Source organism: Aedes albopictus, chromosome 2, assembly GCF_035046485.1.
Source record: "Aedes albopictus strain Foshan chromosome 2, AalbF5, whole genome shotgun sequence".
In the NCBI taxonomy this organism is placed as follows: domain Eukaryota; kingdom Metazoa; phylum Arthropoda; class Insecta; order Diptera; family Culicidae; genus Aedes; species Aedes albopictus.
In genome coordinates, this window is record NC_085137.1 from 93,041,919 (window position 1) to 93,060,026 (window position 18,108).

General features: G+C 38.2%; 1 protein-coding gene across 1 annotated transcript in view; it reads right to left on the reverse strand.

Moving 5' to 3' along the window:
• The window catches only part of LOC109431811 (platelet-derived growth factor receptor alpha), a gene marked incomplete in the record, with an annotated part of 65,530 nt that overhangs the window by 31,686 nt on the left and 15,736 nt on the right, over positions 1 to 18,108 (reverse strand). The window contains 1 exon segment of the mRNA XM_062850066.1: positions 15,688 to 16,255. Coding sequence (XP_062706050.1) covers positions 15,688 to 15,763 — 76 coding nt within the window.

Consider the following 18,108-nt stretch of genomic DNA (forward strand, 5'->3'; position numbering starts at 1 on the left):
TCTACAAAAATTTCCACAAACATTCACAAAAAAACATTCGAAGAAATTCTCAAAGAATTTTCCGAAGACATCGATGGAATTTCTGAAGAAAATTTCGAAAGAACTCCAAAAGTAATTTTCGTAGAATAACCATGACAGAATTAACATTTTTTTCTAAATAAATCCCCGAAGGAAATTTGATTTCCGAAATCAATTTCCAAAGGAATTACCGAACAAGTTCCCAAAGTAATAATCGAGCTTCCAAAATTTCCAAAGGAATTGCTGATGAAATTCCCAAATAAATTTTCAATGCAAGTATTATCGAAATTGCCGAAGGTATTCCGAAATCATCTACTGTAGGAATTCCTTACATAATTACTGAAAAAATCTAGAAGAAAGTGTTTGAAGAATTTTCAATAAAATTATAGAAGCGATTTATGGAAAAATTTCCTATGAGGAGTACAGAATAGCATAGATAGTGAAAGTCTAAAAAAAAAACGACGAAAATCCCAAAAAAAAGTAGAATGACATGCAGAAGAATTTCCGGAAAAATTGTGAGGATGTTTCCAAACTCATTGTCGAATGGCTTACCAAAAGCTTCACTAAAAGAATTCTCAAAGGAATTGCCTGAAAAATAACTTAGAGAATTTTAAAAAGCAAATATTAATAGAATTGTTGACATTAACAAAACAATGCTTGAAAGGCTACTAAAAAATTGGCGAAGGAACTCCCGAGAAAACATTTCAAAGGATTTGCCAATGAAATAAAAAGCTAAATAAACTCATAATGGAATTGCCGATGAAATTTACAAAGGATGCGTGAAAGGTATTTAGTATCAAATTTCCAACATACTACCAAAAAAATTCTTGAAGAAAGATCTAAAGATATTATTGAAGAAATTTGTCAAATCCAAAGGAATTACAAGGAGATTTCCAAAAAAAGTATTAATTGAAATAAATTCCAAAACAATTCCCAAATAAATTACCGGGAATATTCCCTGAGGAATTACCGAATGAATGTTTTGCCGAAAACATAAATTTCTTGTATACACGTACAAACCAGACTCGATTATCTGAAATGTAATTTCCCTGTAAAAGTATTCTCATGTACACGTGGTAGTGTTCAACTAATAAAACAAAAACACTATCGCCATTAATGGTGTGGTCAAACCAAAAATGCAAATATGAATCCTGATTTTGCAATTTTAAGTATTTATAACTTTAACAATTGTTCATGAAAACTATTTTTATAAGGGTTGTTATCATGCAATAAAAAAAAGATGATGTCATGATGAATACAAGTTACACACAAATTTGTGTATATTTTATAGTTTCCGAGATTTACACTTCTAATAATTGCCCTTGAAAATGTATTGTGTTTAATCCACACAACAAAGGGGTTGTCACGATGATTGTTAAGTTCAAAGTGAAAATACAAATTCCATGTATTATACGCAATCAATTTATCAAGTTTTCATACCTCCATGCTTGCCTCCATGACAAGTAAAGTGTTAAATCAGTACAACGGATCGAATTTCCCAAAAAAAAAGCTATTCTCTAAAATATAGTGCGTTTAAATTTGTGGGCTCATTTTTCCCGCGACTGAGAAATTTTTTTTCTTTATTAAAGTGGTTTTTCGCCCGAGGCGAGTTCGGCACTACTGGCCTGACAAATTGAGGGTAGATTGGTATTTCCTTTAGCAAAAAAAAAACAACAACCTGGAAGCCACTGAAACTGGCACCCCCTAGGCACCCCCTAGGAAAAAATCCTAGATACGCCAATGCAGCCAACCCGGTCGACGGTGGTCGTACCACTTTGCCCGTCAGCGCGAGCGAGCCTTTTCGCCTCGCCGTCGTCGTCGTCGAGAACGAGAAAAGGACAATGATTGGCACCACGTTAACAGTGAAGGGAGCAGAAGGACTCGGAACCTGCTTGGAAAGTGCAGTCCACCATGTGCTAGGGTGGTGGGACTCACTGAGATTGAAAGGTGTTCCTGTTAGTGAAAATAGTTTTATTTTTAGTTTCAATTGATTCCTTTTCTGATTCACGGTTTGATTGGCCCGTCAATCGCTGAGACGGGGAAGTGGATTTTTCAATATTTTTACCCAGCGTAAATGGTAAACGAATCAGTGAATGATTTCATCAAGTTCTTCTCGATGACATTGTGTGGAGCCCAGTTGGTTTCATTACTATACCTTTTTGTTTGTGCAGCAGTTCCGACTCGGCAAAATGGATTTTCAATTAACCTATTATCAATTACAATTCTCCCGAGTAATTGCATTGCAATGAGTTGTTTGCCCTATCTATATGCTGCAAGCAGCATTTCAATAATGTTGTTTGATGTAAATACGACAGCTTGACTGGCTAGTTTAATGTATGCTGGCTTACGTAACTAAGAATGAATCTAGGGCTTGTACAATCGTACATTCACATCGTACATCATTTGGGTATAAGACTGGAACCAGGGCCAGATTTACAAATGTGGCCAAAATGTTGTTAGGGACCCGGAGAACATGTTTTTGGTAATTATATAGTGGTGTTGCAAAATTCAGTGGTCTCCAATTTGTGTTAATCTACGAAAATCTCTGATACTTGCAGTAAAACTACTTAAAGTATGCTTCATCAAACAGAAAAACGTCTGATCAATTTCGACCCGGAGATCAATTTGACCCCAGTTTACGGTACTTGGGGGAAGTGTAAGTATTTTTTTAAATATGGAATCTTAAGGTGCATTGGCAATATAGACATTCGTTTAGTTAGACGTTCGATAGACATTCGTTTAGCCGAGTCTCAACAATTTTCAAAAAAGTGACAAAAAACCTTACATAAGGGCTAAGGACAAGGAAAGAACTCAAGAAACAACATCAGTTTGACACTAAGGAAAATTCGATCGAGTCAAGCAAGATGTTTGAGCATTAGTTTCTTTTTGGACAAATATTTGGCCCTGTGTACTAACAGCTTAATAGTAAAACTAACGTAGTTTCTATACCCGAGCAGAGGAGAATAGCAAGTCAATAACTACGAAATCACAAAACCTGTTTTTATATCTTGTTTTGTTATTATTAAATTATCAAGGCATAGCTTTTCCATAACAAATTTTGTTGGACAATCTCATTTTGTTATAATCAAGCTATTGATATACATTAAATAAAATAACATTTAAATAACATGTTTTGTTGAAGTACAAGTTATGTTATTGTTGTACTATTGATCAACTCTTCTGCAACAACACAGCGGTAACATGTTTTGAAGTCACAGCAACAATTCGACAATTATGACCTGTCCCTTTGTGTTGTTCCATTTTTGTATTCAGTTAAGAAGGAAATTTCTGAACGACTCCTTTTAAGAATTCCTTAGATAATTTTCGGATGAGCACTTGGTAGTTCTCGAGGAACCTTTCGATAAATCCCTGGAGAAGTCTTCAAGAAAACTCCTGGCGCATTTTTTTTTAGAAATTCCGAAGGAGAATCCTTCTGAAAAACTCCTGGTGAAATCCTCAAAGAAATTTTCAGAAAAATCCTTAGATGAACTTCAGGACTAATGATCACAGGAAATTATGAAGAAATCCTTGAAGGGATTCTATGCAGGATTCTGTAGGAATTTCTAGAGGAGTCGTTGAAAATCCATGAAAGATTCCGTCGAAGAACTCTCGGAAAAATTTCTGGAAGATTTTTGGAGTCATTTATGGAAAAGTTTATGACCAAATCTGTGGACGAATTTCTGGAAGAATTTTATGACAATGTCACTTGATACAAATAAAAGGAGTTTTTGGCGGAATCTTTGGAGACATAAATTGAAGAATTTTAGAAAAAAAAATTGCAAAACTTTCTGGTGAAATTATAGCAAAATTTTTGGAGGAATCCTTGTAGACTCCAGGAGAAATATTCGACATAATTCATGGGAAAAATCGGATAAATTAAAACAAAGTTTCCGGAAAAGTTGTAATAATCTGTACAATATTTACAATATCCCAGAAATTTTCTGCAAAATTGCTGAGCATTCTAGAAATTCTTCAGTTTCTATGCTGAAAAAAAACAAAACAAAAGTCGACGATCAAACTTTTTCAAGTATACGTGTTGATTTCAAAACCGTGCTCTGAAAACAATTAAAGTAGATCAGTTTATAAATTACAGGTGGCAATCGAAGCTCGTCATTTTTGATAATATAGAAATTACTAAAGTTCGATTATCTTGCGACTTTAAATCTCTTAGAATGAATTAAAAGCTGAATATAGTATTTTTCGATCATTTGGAAATATTTATTACGTCAGAGTGATGAATCTCATGTTATTGGAGGGTTTGTGAGACAAAGCGAATAATTTTATATAAGTATTATAACTTATTTAGTAACGAGTTTGATATCATAGCAAATTCTGCTATCCGATTATAATCAATAACATATTAATATCAAAATTAATTATTGAAATATTTTCTGAATTCACTGTTATTAAGTTGTTATTGAAACTAACAAAACAAGTTATTGAAATGGTTTTCCAGGAACATTTTTTTGTTATGGAATTTGTTATTTTGCCGCTTATGACAGACAAGTTTATAACACAATATGTTATGGTAATAATTTAAAAATAATCGATTTTATTATTCAATTATTTTTCCCAAATAACACAACTCCTTATGATGTTGTTATTCTCTTCTGCTCGGGTATAATTATATTAAGGTAATTTTAGATAGGGTCCCAAGTTAGCCTAGTAATTAAGGCTATCGCCAATCTGGAGACGGCGGGTTCGATTCCTGTTCCAGTCGGGAAAATTTTCTTGACTTCCTAGGCATAGTGTATCATTGTACTTGCCTCACAATATACACATTCATGTAATGGCAGGAAGAGAATGCCCTTCAATTAATAACTATGGAAGTGTTCAAAGAACACTAAGTTGAAGCGAGGCAGGCCAAGTCCCAGTGGAGATGTCGAGCCATAAAGAAGAAGAATAATTATATATACCAACCTAGTTTAGACTCATACAAAGACCACTCACCATTCATCACCCTTCCACTATTTTTTAATTTAGATATTCAAAATTTGCTGTATTGAAAAATTGCTTTATACGTAAATGATAAAAAAACAATCCGTCGTTCAGCGCTCTCCCCATTTTTGGCCGTAAATTTAGGTTAAAATGTATCGAAAAATGATTCGCAAGGCAAAAAAAAATGTACTTCCCCGTTGTTATCACGTAGCGACAATTACCATGCGTTAAAAATCACCGAGATTATGGAGACGCATGGTTGCTCAAATTCCATTTTGTGCGAATGAATGTAATTCACCTACCTCACTTTTCTGTTGATTCACACTGTTCTGAATAGGTCCACAAACCTCCTCGCCACCCAGCTCGACCAAAAGCATCTTTATCCCCCGCAATTGCTCTTATTTTGCAACAATCGAAGCTAATTCAATTCATTCCTCCTCATCAAAAATAACACAGAAGCAGGGTTGTTACGAGAAGCGTGGAAAAAAATCCGCGCCAAATCCGCGCGAGCAAAATTTGAATCCGCGCCAAATCCGCGCGATTGTGAAAATTAATTCGCGCCAAATCCGCGAGAGTGTGAGAGTTTCATTTTTCTATATTACGTATTAAAATTAAATTTGAACACTCTACAACAGTGTATGAAGTAAAGACACTTTCAACTGGAATGGATTATTCAAATGTTGGGTGGGAACAGAACTGTTAACTAGGAAAAGTTAACGAAGCTCATCTTGAATATTCTAAGCTTTCTGCAATTTGAAGACGTGATCCCTCAAGAATTTTTAGCAAAATCGCTTTAACAATCTACAGAGCGTTTTTGGAGAAATCTGTAAGAACTATAGACACTATAGATTCCATAGATTCGCGGAGACATGGTTGAGCACAGGGTTCCTGATTTCCACCTTTTATCTTCTTCCCCATTCGAAGACAGTCAGCAGCGAACGGTTGTCGCTTGAGTTCGTGTGTGTGCTTGTCAGCGACGACAGCAAACTCCGTCGAACGGTGGGAAGCCACACTTGGAAATTATTCATTCGTCCACATTCGCATCGCAAGCGAATGCGATTCGTGAGGGATGCGATTGATATTGTGTATACGAATTATTGATGTTTTCGAATTATTTTCTTTGCTAATCTAGCATTTCAGCGACAATACAGTAAAAATGTATGCATTACATGCAGAAATTCTCTTCTACTTATGATAATAGCCGCTTCGATCGCTCACCAGTATTCTTCACCATTCGCCATTCATTCATTCGCTTGCGATCCAAACTGCGACGAATGGCAACGAATATTCATGTCAAACAGATGGCTCATCGCTTCCCACTGGTGATGAGGTTGCGTGTTTGATCACGACGATCCGTTCGCTGTATCTTTCTCGATGCGCTTCAGCAAAGAGGAGTGAATATGAATGGAGTGAGGCGAATATACCGATCCTTGGTTGAGCAATACGATTTTAGTGTGTTTTTCCGTGAATTTAGAGTGTACCGAGCGAATATGACGTCACGCAATCCATTGTCGCTATTGAAATCGTGACGTCATGCTCGTTTGGCTACACGAACTGACAGTTCGTTTGGCTACAGTTGTCTTCGCCTTCGCGAGTCTATGGAATCTATAGTGTCTATAGTAAGAACCCGTTACAAAATACCGAAGAAATGCCAAGAAGAACACATGAAGAGATGCCTGTGAAAAACAGAAAATACCTTCCACCGCAGTTATATTACTAAAAAATCCCTGCAGCAACTCCGTGAAAATTTCTGAAAGACAATGTTGCAGTTTTTTGATACTTTCTCGCTGGTTCATTTTTTTAGGATTTTTTCGATAATTTCTCCAGTTATTTTTACATGAATTCCTTCAAAGATTCTCCAGGAGTTTTCTCCAATTTTTTCACTAATAATTCTCACAGGAATATACATGCAATTTCCTTCATGGTGCTTCGACAGATTTTCCTAAAATGATCTAAGGATTTCTACTAAAAATGCCTCTCGAACTATGCGGCGCACCACTCTGAAAACTCCATCGATAAATCTATTCTTATGGGAACTCTTAGAGTGGCTTCTGATGGATCGATTACTCCAGCCATGGATTTCTAAGAAATATGTGTAATAAAATTCCCAGACAAATTTAATTTTTAAGAAACTTGTATTCAAAAGATCAATCGTACCATATCCATGCGCATAACTACAGCGCTTGTTATACACTACAGCCAGCGGAACCCACTTGGAGCTGGGTGGATAAATGCGTTGTAGTTACGCGCATGATCATATCCGTAATGGAAATCTTGGGAAAAATATTTCAGAATTTATCCAGAGATACATAATATATTTTATGGAGGTTCATCCAATGCTATAAGGGATTCCAGTAATTCAGAAGTGCTTTACCTGACAATTTAACTAAATATTCTTATAGTTTTGTCAGAAACTCTTTCGAGAATTTTCTTTAATAATTTCTTTTGATATTACTACAGGATTTTTTATAGAAAATTTTCAAGCATTACGAAAACGAGATCCTTAGAGGAGTTCCAGGGATACACCCTGAAGAAGACCCTTGATGATTTCCTGGATTTTGTTATAGAATTTCTCAGAAGTATTAGGGGTAAAGCTCGATGTTTCGTTCATTCCTGTAAATCCAATACACAGATTATATATTTTATGTCAGATGATCATTTATAAAGGTGAGAGAGTGCTAGTTATGCAACAAAATATGCATGACGAAATAGTAAAACCAATTCCGCGCCAAATCCGCGCGAGGGCCAAATTCTAGGGTCAAATCCGCGCCAAATCCGCGAAAATCGCGAAATCCGCGAAATTCGCGAAATCCGCGCTGTTGTAACAACCCTGCAGAAGCGGAGCACACAAGCTTCCTCTGGCATAAGCTGCCGCCGCGCTTCTGGAAAGAATAGACTCTACCACCAGCGAAAATATTCCATCTTTTTGTCGCCATTCACATCGTCAGTCGCCATTCGCCATTCGGCGCAAGTATGTAGGCCAGAGATGCCACTTCAGCCGACAAAAGAGTGCTATTTTTGACGCCACCTCGCCACCGCGCCACTGCACTACTGTCTCTAAAGTCATCGTCATCTCGCTTCGATTCGCTTTGGTCTGTGCTCTTGTTTGTGGCGCTTTTTAATATTTCCCACTTGCCAGACTCATTTGTTATTTAGGATTTTCTCCAAACGGATTTTATTTTCTGATCCCACGAGGAACTGTTAAAAGTTTTAGCATTTCCGAGGGATGTGTGCCAGAAGCAAATAAATTAATCAATCGCATTTAGGAAGACATCGTTTTTCGTGTTTCTTCACAGATATTGAGGGAAGAAGGCAGGATCAGGAGCGACGCACCAGCAGTCAGCTGTTTGTCGTAGGAAATGAAACTGTCAGAATTATGAAATTGTTGACGCTAAAAATAAGCAATAAAATTAATTTTTATTCCCCGACGGCGACGACGACGACGATGACGACTAACACAAATAGCATCGACCGTGGAGCAGATTGTATGTCTAGCAGCACAGCGTAGCTAAAAACCTCCATAAAGGCGAAAGAGGGAATCACGTGAAAATCGAATCTCGGCGCGAAGGATTTCGGAGCAGCCCAGCCCAGTCTATGTGGGAACGCGATTGGGAGAGTGTAATCTCAATAAAGCATAATTGAATAAATTATTATCTGTCAGGGTGTGATTGGATTGCTCTGCCGCTGGTTTCGAACCAGTTTTGAGCGGTTGCTGGGTCATAATTTTTTGATGAGAATTGATTTGCGACATTCTTGCGCTGGAAGTTAAACATTAGGTGTACCTGATCGACTCACTCCAGCAGTTTTTGTTGAGTAGCTTCCAGAGTTCTGTGAAACAATAACATCTGTGCATCTTGAAATGCTTGCTTCAATCTTCAGTTCTTGACATTTCTTGCCGACTGAAAAGGATAATGGAGGCTTCAATTTTCAACGGAATCAGCTGATCGAAAGCAAAGGCAGTGCAGTGTTCCCACCCGCGCCACGTAATGGGACTTGACATAATCGTAGGAAGATAGCCCTTTACCCAGGAATAAATTAGCATCGAGCATCGTGTGCCCCGCCGCCACCAGCTACCAGCAACGAGGAATAGCAAGGGTTATATAAACTACCACACACCGCACATTCCCACATATGCAACAACTGAAGCACCATTCAACCACGGTGGCACGGTGCTCCATATAAAAGCTCATAAAGGGAAGAAGCGAAATGTGTACAGAAGGACACACAGGCAGAGAAGCACATTACTCATTGCCATAAACTCTTCGACGACGGCTACGACAACGACGGCGATGGCATTGATGACCATAAAAGTAAAATCAATATTCTTAGCTGATATGGGGGCCAGGTAGGTTCCCTTGAAATTCTTTCTGCTGCAATGCCTAGACAAGCCAATAATGCACTTTATCAGGTAGAGGAGCTCCGGGAAGGGTTGGCACGTCCTTCACTTGAAATAAATGATGGCTGATGGAATGGGCTGCGATAGTAATATCTATCTAGGTAGTAGATACTATCGTAGTATTGTCTATTACAATGCTAGAAATTGTATGAAAAAACGATACCTCTTGATATTATTTGAATAAGGTCATTTTAATTTCACAATTCCAACAAATTGATTCAGCATTAGCACGTTCTTACTGACCTATCATTACAAACCACCACACCGCTTACTATTTGGTTCACACGACCTTCCCATGGCTATCACCCCTACCCCCACCACCGCCAACCCACGTTGTTACGTAATTTCTTCGTGCTTGCACCCCAACGTGCAATGCCTTGGGTACCTACATATCGCACTCCATCATCGACTTTCTCATCGTGAAACACGATACTTAGTATATGTAGGTAGGTACCCACTATACTATGACTGAGAATACGAAAGGAACTCTCAGCACCTCCGCGCGCGGCCTCCAACCCTGCTCTCGCATTCGCATGGAGTTCGAATGAGGAAAGCTTTCTTCGCACTTTTCCAACATTGATGAACGGCTGTGTCAAGAGTTCACACCTCTCGACGACGACGACGACGACGGACGACTACGTAGTGCTTACCCTGAACAGTGGGATGGGTTTATGAAAAAAAGCGGTCATAATTATATTTTGGCACAGTGGAGAAAATCCGAAAATGTCTGAAGAGATTATTTTAAATTGAGTTCTAAACAGATGAATTGTATTTTTACATGCAACAAATTTTCACTCCAGAAACCCACCAATTATTTTGCTTGTAATTTAGATTAAACCTACCAAAAATATCGTCAGTTTTCGAACCAGATCACAATGAAGATTTTTAGAGGCTTCCAAAGGCGTTACAGGGCCGTACTTGGGGGTTTTGGAAGGTCTCAGGTGCATTGTGACCCTTTGTGAAAAATTTCAACCAGCAATGTAAGAATAGCCGATAGCCGAAGTAATGTAAAAATCTCTATTGAACTATTGGTATCAGTGTGTAAAAAAATCGAAGGTTGAAAGTGGAGATTGACATTTTCACTTTTTCATTCGTGTTTGGTCACATTCATTGCCAGCTGAATGCCTCTCTTTTTTCATTCAATTCTCTGTCACGAATATTGTGTTAGGTTTTTTTTTGAAACCTATTGAACTCAGAGTTGGTCTCAAATCCTACCCAACTAAGCTGAATTATATGGCCAAGTTTCAGGCAATTTGGCTGACAAAAACCCCCCATGACGAAGAAAACAAACCTGTCGATAATACCCATTGTCACTCTATCTCGAAATTTCTTGTTGTAACATGTAAAAAAATTACATTTTTATGAAAGGAAAGTGTAGTCCTTTTACTTGAAGTCAAAAATGGTTTGGCAGCCATCTTGGATTTAGATGACATTAACTCCTTATTCTGTCCTTAATTCTCTCCCATAAACCAATCTGATTCCAAATGTCCCAAATAAACCAAATGTCCCAAATGGAGGATAACGTGCCTCTGGAGCCGGCCTTCTGAACCTGATTCCTAGCTTTAAGTACTGAAAATTAATTGTGTTCTGGACACAATTTAATTCCATTTAGATAACGTTACCTAAACGGAGGTACCTTAAGGACAAGGTATTTGGAGTACATAGCTCCAATTTTCTAGAGCACCATTTTTTAGAACCGATGAACGGATTTGAATCAAAATGCATCACGCTGATGACAACCACTGAACAATCAGCATGATACATTTTGATCCAAATCCGTTCACCGGTTCTTAAAAACGGTGCTCTAGAAAATTTGAGCTATGTACTCCAAATACCTTGTCCTTAATGAATTCAACCTAACTGAATTCTACCTTAATGAAGGTTTTCAGTGTAAATTTGGGTAGGGTGGAATTAAACACAGCTAATCATTCGCCGTCATGGCGTATTGTCATATCGTGTCGTACAAGCAGTTAACTATTTCGAATTAAAAAACGAGTGGTACCGACTATCCCGGCTTTTTCGATGGATACTAATAAACTCCGAAAAAAGCTTGTGATTTAAGGAATTCTCTCAGTAATTAGAAATGCTTTCATAGATGTGTTTTGGAATTTTTATGGAAATCTATCCAGAAATTGTTTCGAAATTCCTCTGAGGATTTCTCCCAAAATTCTATCCAAGATTCTTCCTTGGATTCCTCCTTAGATTTCTACCGGGATCCCCTTTTTTCATTCTTTCGTGGTATCTCATAGATTTTTTCTCGCGATTTTTCTCGAAGTTTTCTTTTTCCCGGAGGTTTACCAGAAGTTTTCTTTTTTGGCTTTCCTCAGCAGTTTTTCCCCAAATTTCAGTAAGAGGTTTCTTCCGAGATTGTTCCGGTGTTGGTTTCGGGCTTTCTGAGAGTTGCTCCTGTGACTTCAACCAGAGTTTCTTCTAGGATTTCAGCAAGAGTTTTCACAGAGTTTCTGCAGAAGTACCTCGCGAGATTTCTTCCAGAGGTCTTACCCAGTTTCTAGCTGGAGTTATTCAGGAAATCCTTTCAAAATTTAATAAGGTATACATCTAAGTAGTTTTGCGGACTGTGTTTTCAACAGTTTCTTCAGGGGTTTTTAAGATAATTCGGCGAAAGTTTTTATAGGGATTTCTTTCTTGCAGATTTCTCAGATTTCTCTTGGAGTTCTTCACTATATGGAGCCTGTGATTCCTTCCGGGATTTCTCTTAGAAGATTTTAGTTTCTCTTGTATTTTTTTAAAATATTTCATCCATAGGGTAAGTGTGCCCATCGTTGTGGTATTAAGGTAAATTCATTTTAAAAACCATGATCGTACCATCTAATGAAGGGTTGCAAAATGTTAGTTGGTAGTTTTCTATCCAAATTTGCTTGGAAAAATATAAAAAAAAAAACTATTGTTTCTCTCTGTTTTCGATCATAAATCGCTTTCCACAACATTAGGCACACTGTTCCTATTATGGAGGTAAAATTTAATTTTGGTTCCTATTGTTGCGGTATCCCATTGAAATCATATGGGATACCGCAACATTAGGAACACTACCGCAACAATAGGAACACAGTAGCAAAAAATTTAAGGAAAATATTTTTTTAAAACAGGTTTTTGGGCAAACCTTAAGCACACAAATGGTGCAATCTCATAATTTAAGCATAATACATCTAATAAAAATGCCTTTTGGTAACATTTCAGTCGAAAAAGTGCTCAATTGCCACTACCGCAACATTAGGTACTACCACAACGAAGGGAACAATTACCCTAGATTACTCTTAGAGTTTTTCTTTCCAAAATGCCCCAGTTTTTTTCCACGATTTCTCCCGAAGTTCCTCTTTAAATATGTTCTTTAGATCTTTACAGTTTTCTCGCGTGATTCCACCTGTATTCCATCCGATATTTCTACGGAAGTTTCTTACAAGGCATTTTGTAGATTATCCCAGAAGATAATCAAAGAAGATACAAGGAGAAGAATTCCTGGGATAAATCTTGAAAGATCTTTGAGAACCACTGCGAAAAAAATCCGAAAATTTGGAAAATTACTAAAAAAAAACTCAGTAGAATCACTGCATCCTGGAAAAATCTACATGAAAAAGCATGGGAAATCCACTGAAACAAATCGCGGAAAGAGCTCCATGAGAAGTATTTAAAAGGTTCTTCGTAAATCACAAAAAGGAACTTGGTAAGAAAGAAGCCCCTGGAAAAATCTAGGGAAAAATCAGAATAAATCATGCAGTATTCTGTGAGAAATTCCGGTGGCAACACCGGCAAGAACCATCTAAAATAGTTCCGGGAGAACTTCCAAGAGATCTCTAGTGAATCATCGAGAGAAATGCGGAGAAATCGAGAGAATAAGAAGAAGGTATTTCGGAGACAATAATCTTCTGGATGAAAATCTGGGAAGGACTCTTGCAAAAAATTGATGAACAGCTCCTGATAACTTCTAGAATGTAGAATAATTACTGTTGAAACTCTGGAAGAAATCTCAGGACAAACTGCTGGGGAATTTCCGACACTTTAAAACCATTCAAGATAAATTACGAGAGAAACTCTTACGCCTGGAGCACATAGCGTCCGTTCCGTCGAGGTTTGCGTTTTTTGACAGTTTTCCCATGGGAAATGTGTCAAACTACTGTCACGCACACGCAAACGTATGCAATGTGTGGGGCACTTTAGAAAAATTGTGTGACAATAACTGAGAGATCCTTCCTTCCGATCAGCCTAAGGCCTGGGTGGCCTCTGCTCCACTCGGTCCATGCCTGTGTAACTGAGAGATGTTCTCTGTTGAGATCCCGGAATATAGGTTGAAATAAATTCATTGCGAAGCAGAGTTTAAAATTTTCATTTTCAATGAGTGAAATTCAACGTGAATTTTGTTAATTCTCAACTGAGGGATCAAAATAATATTCATTTTGGTGAATGAAATTTTTCACCTATTCATTTATTTTTTTGTCACTGAGAAATATAACTGGACCGTAACTCCAGATTATACTTCCAATTACCTCAAAACTTGTGTATAGTAGATAATTAGAATATTAATTATGTTCTCTATTTGTCCATTTTACGACGTGCGAAAAAATATTCGTGACAGTGAATTGAATGAAAAAAAAGAGAGGCATTCAGCTGACAATGAATGTGGCCAAACACGAATGAAAAAATGAGAATGTCAATCTTCACTTTCAATCTTCGAATTTTTTACTCTCTGTTGCGAAGTCTTTAAATAAGAATATAATTGAAATGGCCGATTAAGCTTCAAGATAGAGCGTTTCGAACTTATAGTTTTTGACCCTCACGTTGCGCAATTTATCCCACAGTGCCACATCGCGGGAACAACACAGGAAGCCGGGATCGACCCGTGTGTCACATCACTTAGCTTGTTCAAATTTTCAGCTTTTAAAACTTGCCGATGGGTGAAAGATTTTGTTTGGCACAATTCAATGACTTTGGTGATTGAGTTGTGGATCGCATATATAAATTGCACCGTCGTCGTCAACGCCACAAGTGCGCCTATATGTACGTGTGTTTGGGGTTGCTGAAATGTTCCAGTAATGGAATCAACACAACTGCTGGGGAATGTATACAGAACTTCCTGGCGAATGACGACGGGAGGTATTCTTTCCATGCATTCGGTAGTACCTAGCCATTCTCTCCGCAGGTGCTGGTTTGTTTTTCCTTTGCGCAAGGGATATCTGGCAGCAGGGTTGAAGCGTGTGAGAGGTGAATTATTATGACTAACCGAGATTGAAATGTTTATTTACACCAATTCTTGTAGGTTATTTATGGTGCACGTGAATGGGGATTCTCATTTTGCTGACGCAGGTGCAACGTAGATACACTTCGTTCAATTATTCAATAAGGAATATCTGATTGTAAGGAAAGCACTGCTACATGTATTATCACAAACTTTTAACACAATTTTCTATCAAAGTTTTTTGTTAAACGTTTGCATTTTTGGCATTTATTTCCCACTTTTATAAGTAGAACATAAATTACAAATAAATATCAAGAGAAGATAAAAGCGCATTTCTGAGATTTTTTTTTGATAAATGTATGTTAATCTACTTGAAAATAATTCTCATTAACAGGTTTGTTTCGATTTAATCTTCTGAGAAAAATAAAACGTACTTTCTCCGGAAAGCTCTCTCGTGTAGCTGAACACTATGCGTCGAAACCCGAAGCAAACATTGTTTTGCCACAGCTACTTGTAAGCTATCTCCAACGTTTTTTGCTTTTCGTTTTGCCGTTCCAGGAAAATGTGGAAATGTTTTTCCCTCTTCACAAAAGAAACCCCCGCAGTTATCACTCGACAAATGAAAAGGTGTTTGAAAATAAGTCACCTACTGGCCATTTGGACTGGACTGTAGTGAAACTTCACGCACATGTGGAAGTGGAACGACTTGTTTCTAGAAGGTGAGACCAAAAACAATGTTATTTCGTCGAAAGGTACTTTGTTCGCGAAAATCTTTCATCACAGCTTGACAAATTTTGAAGAATAGAAACTGTACACCACCGAGATGGATGGTATTGATGGTGATGAATGAAATGCGTGTTGGTGATCTTAGCGTATACGAGTTGGGAACTGAAACTATTGAGGTGAAGTCAGTGACGATAGATGAAGAGGATTATGATTGACAAGGAATGGTAGGAACAAATGGTTGGATAAATGTTCTGTAAGACAAAAAAAATGATCGCGAAGATCTTTAAATTTGAATAAATCTCAATATTTTCCTAGAAATTGAATGTCGCAACCGGAAAAACCGTTCCGACATCGACACTGTAAAGTTGAAAGAGAACGCATGTATGTGGTTTTATAAATAATGAATTGAGGAATGTACCTGTTTGTGCATTTACTAGTGATGCTAAGAATAGCACGAGTAGTGGCGAATATCGTGAAATCAATTTGCACTCCATCTTGACGATTATCGACCCGATTTCATGAAAAAGATGAACAGCGTTGTGGCGTCGTCTTCGGCGGCGTCGTTTGCTGGATCGCCTGGCTGAATCCAGAAGGAAGCGACTGGCGGTGGAATCTGTGCTCGGGACAAATCCGAAGGCTAGCTTCTGCTGGCTGGTTGTTTCGTCTGCTGGCACTGCTCCACACAACGCTCTAGAAATGATCCACTTTGATGCTCCACTTTTCCTTGATTTTTGTTGTAGCTTTTGCTGGCGATGGACTTCTTATTTCTTTTCTGTGCTGCTCTCTGTGTTCACTCACTTTGGATATCCGACATAGAACTTTATTTCTTCTTTATTCACCCCGTTTTGTGATTACGACGTCGCTCTCTTTTCCATACACTTCCGCTCTATTCGGCTTGCCTCGTGGACACTGATTTCTTCTATTGATAAATTTTAATAACTTAATTTATTCTCCTTTCTGCATTCACCGACCGATACGTATATTGGCTTCAGACAGGGTATTTAAAATTAATGCATTTATTTATTTACAGAAATAGTCGGATCGATCCCAGAGGGGAAGTACACTCTCTCACGCTAGAATTTCATCTATCTCCCTGTCACTGCGCTTCGATTTATTTGCTTACGAGTGAAAAACAAAAATTCTATAAATATTCAAAACCGAAAAAAATCAAACAGTGACACTTTTCTGATAGTGAAGTTTCGTGCGTCTCCAATTCGGCTGCTTCTGCTGGCAGTGCGCTAGTGCTGTTCGCCTGCTTCCCGAGCCGACCTTCAGGCCCTCGACTCAAACACTCAAATATCCAATCACCTTCTTCGCACCGAGCAAAAAGGAAAACTAAGGGCTGATGTGATTCGGAAAAATTCGACCGCACAACTCTTCCCCCATACAACCTGAAACGCTTATCCAACAATCGTCCGAAACAGCCGTCTCAACAACAACCACCAACAACCAACTTCACTCCGGGCCATCCATGTCTAATTGGATTTTGTCCACTTGAAATTAAAAGGAAAACATCGATCTGAAAATGCGAAAAAAGCGGAGCCAAACTAAACGTCGGAAAATCCACTCACGGACTGAAAAGTTCGATCCGAGGGAAAACGGTGCTCACCCACAACACGCGATGATGACGGTGGAGGGACATTTTCTCGCGCTCTCTGTCGCTCTCGCGTCACTCATCGCCCGTGCGTGCGTGCGGTTCTAGAGCTGAGCTCCTCTAGAGTGAGTGCGTGCATTATTGTAGGCATGTGTGGGGGTGAGAATTTCCCTAGGTTTTCTCAGCGGGTTTCCAAAAGGGCACGTTGCTGAATGCGTTTGGTTGTCAGTTTTCCGACGCTCTCTCACCGACAACGGTTTGTGAATGTGTGGTGAGGGAAAATTGTACAAAATGCTGCTCCGAGCATTTCTTACGATTTGCTTTTCAACTACACTGCCCCCACTCGCATAACAGTCCCATATGAACAGAAAACCCAGCAAAGATGGGACTGTTATGCGTGTGGAATAAGGTGGCCCACACTTATATGAACAACAAAAATTTCGAAAAATGCCAAGTCTTACCTCCTAAAACAGTTGTTTTGGACTCCCAGAAGCTACGTTCAAAATTTGAGCAAAATCAATTAAGCCAGGGGTTCCCAACCTTTTTGAGGTGGCGACCCCCTTTAAGAATTATCAAAACATCTGCGGCCCAATGAAAATTTTTAGAAGAAAATATGAATTAAATTTAAATACGAAACCGAGTTTTTTTGGGTACAGTGACGTAGCCAGAAATTTACTGTCGGAGGGTTTTTCGACGATCAATGATACGTTTTTTTTTATTCGACACTCACATTTCGTAAACAATGCTGACATGTACACGCAGAAAAAAGCATGGTAAAATCAAACATATTTCAGGTAAACTCAAATAAATTGTCAATTTGTTCTGGCAACAAAAATAAAACTGTTTGGAGCAAATCGAACGTCACATTTGAAGTAAATGCAATCTATTTTTGAAACAAACATGTATCTTCTGACAGGTTATGTTAGAAACAAATGTAAATATTTTTGTTTTTTTTTGTGGCAGGTCGGCCCTACGGAAATATTTGTTTTCCAATTAAATTGACAAAATCATTTCCTTCTCTAAGAAAATCCACTTCCCGCGTGGCACTTTCAATGCCAACATCATGTTGATAACATACGCTCCCGAAATCAATGGGATTTCGTGGAAACTTTTGGTGAAACTTGCCTTTTTTGCAAGAGGAAATCTTGTTTGGTGATGCAGCTGGAACTTGAGAGTTTTGTTTATGTTCTCGAATGCGGAACGGGGGGCTCATCAATGGGTATTGTAGAAATCAATATGTAATTG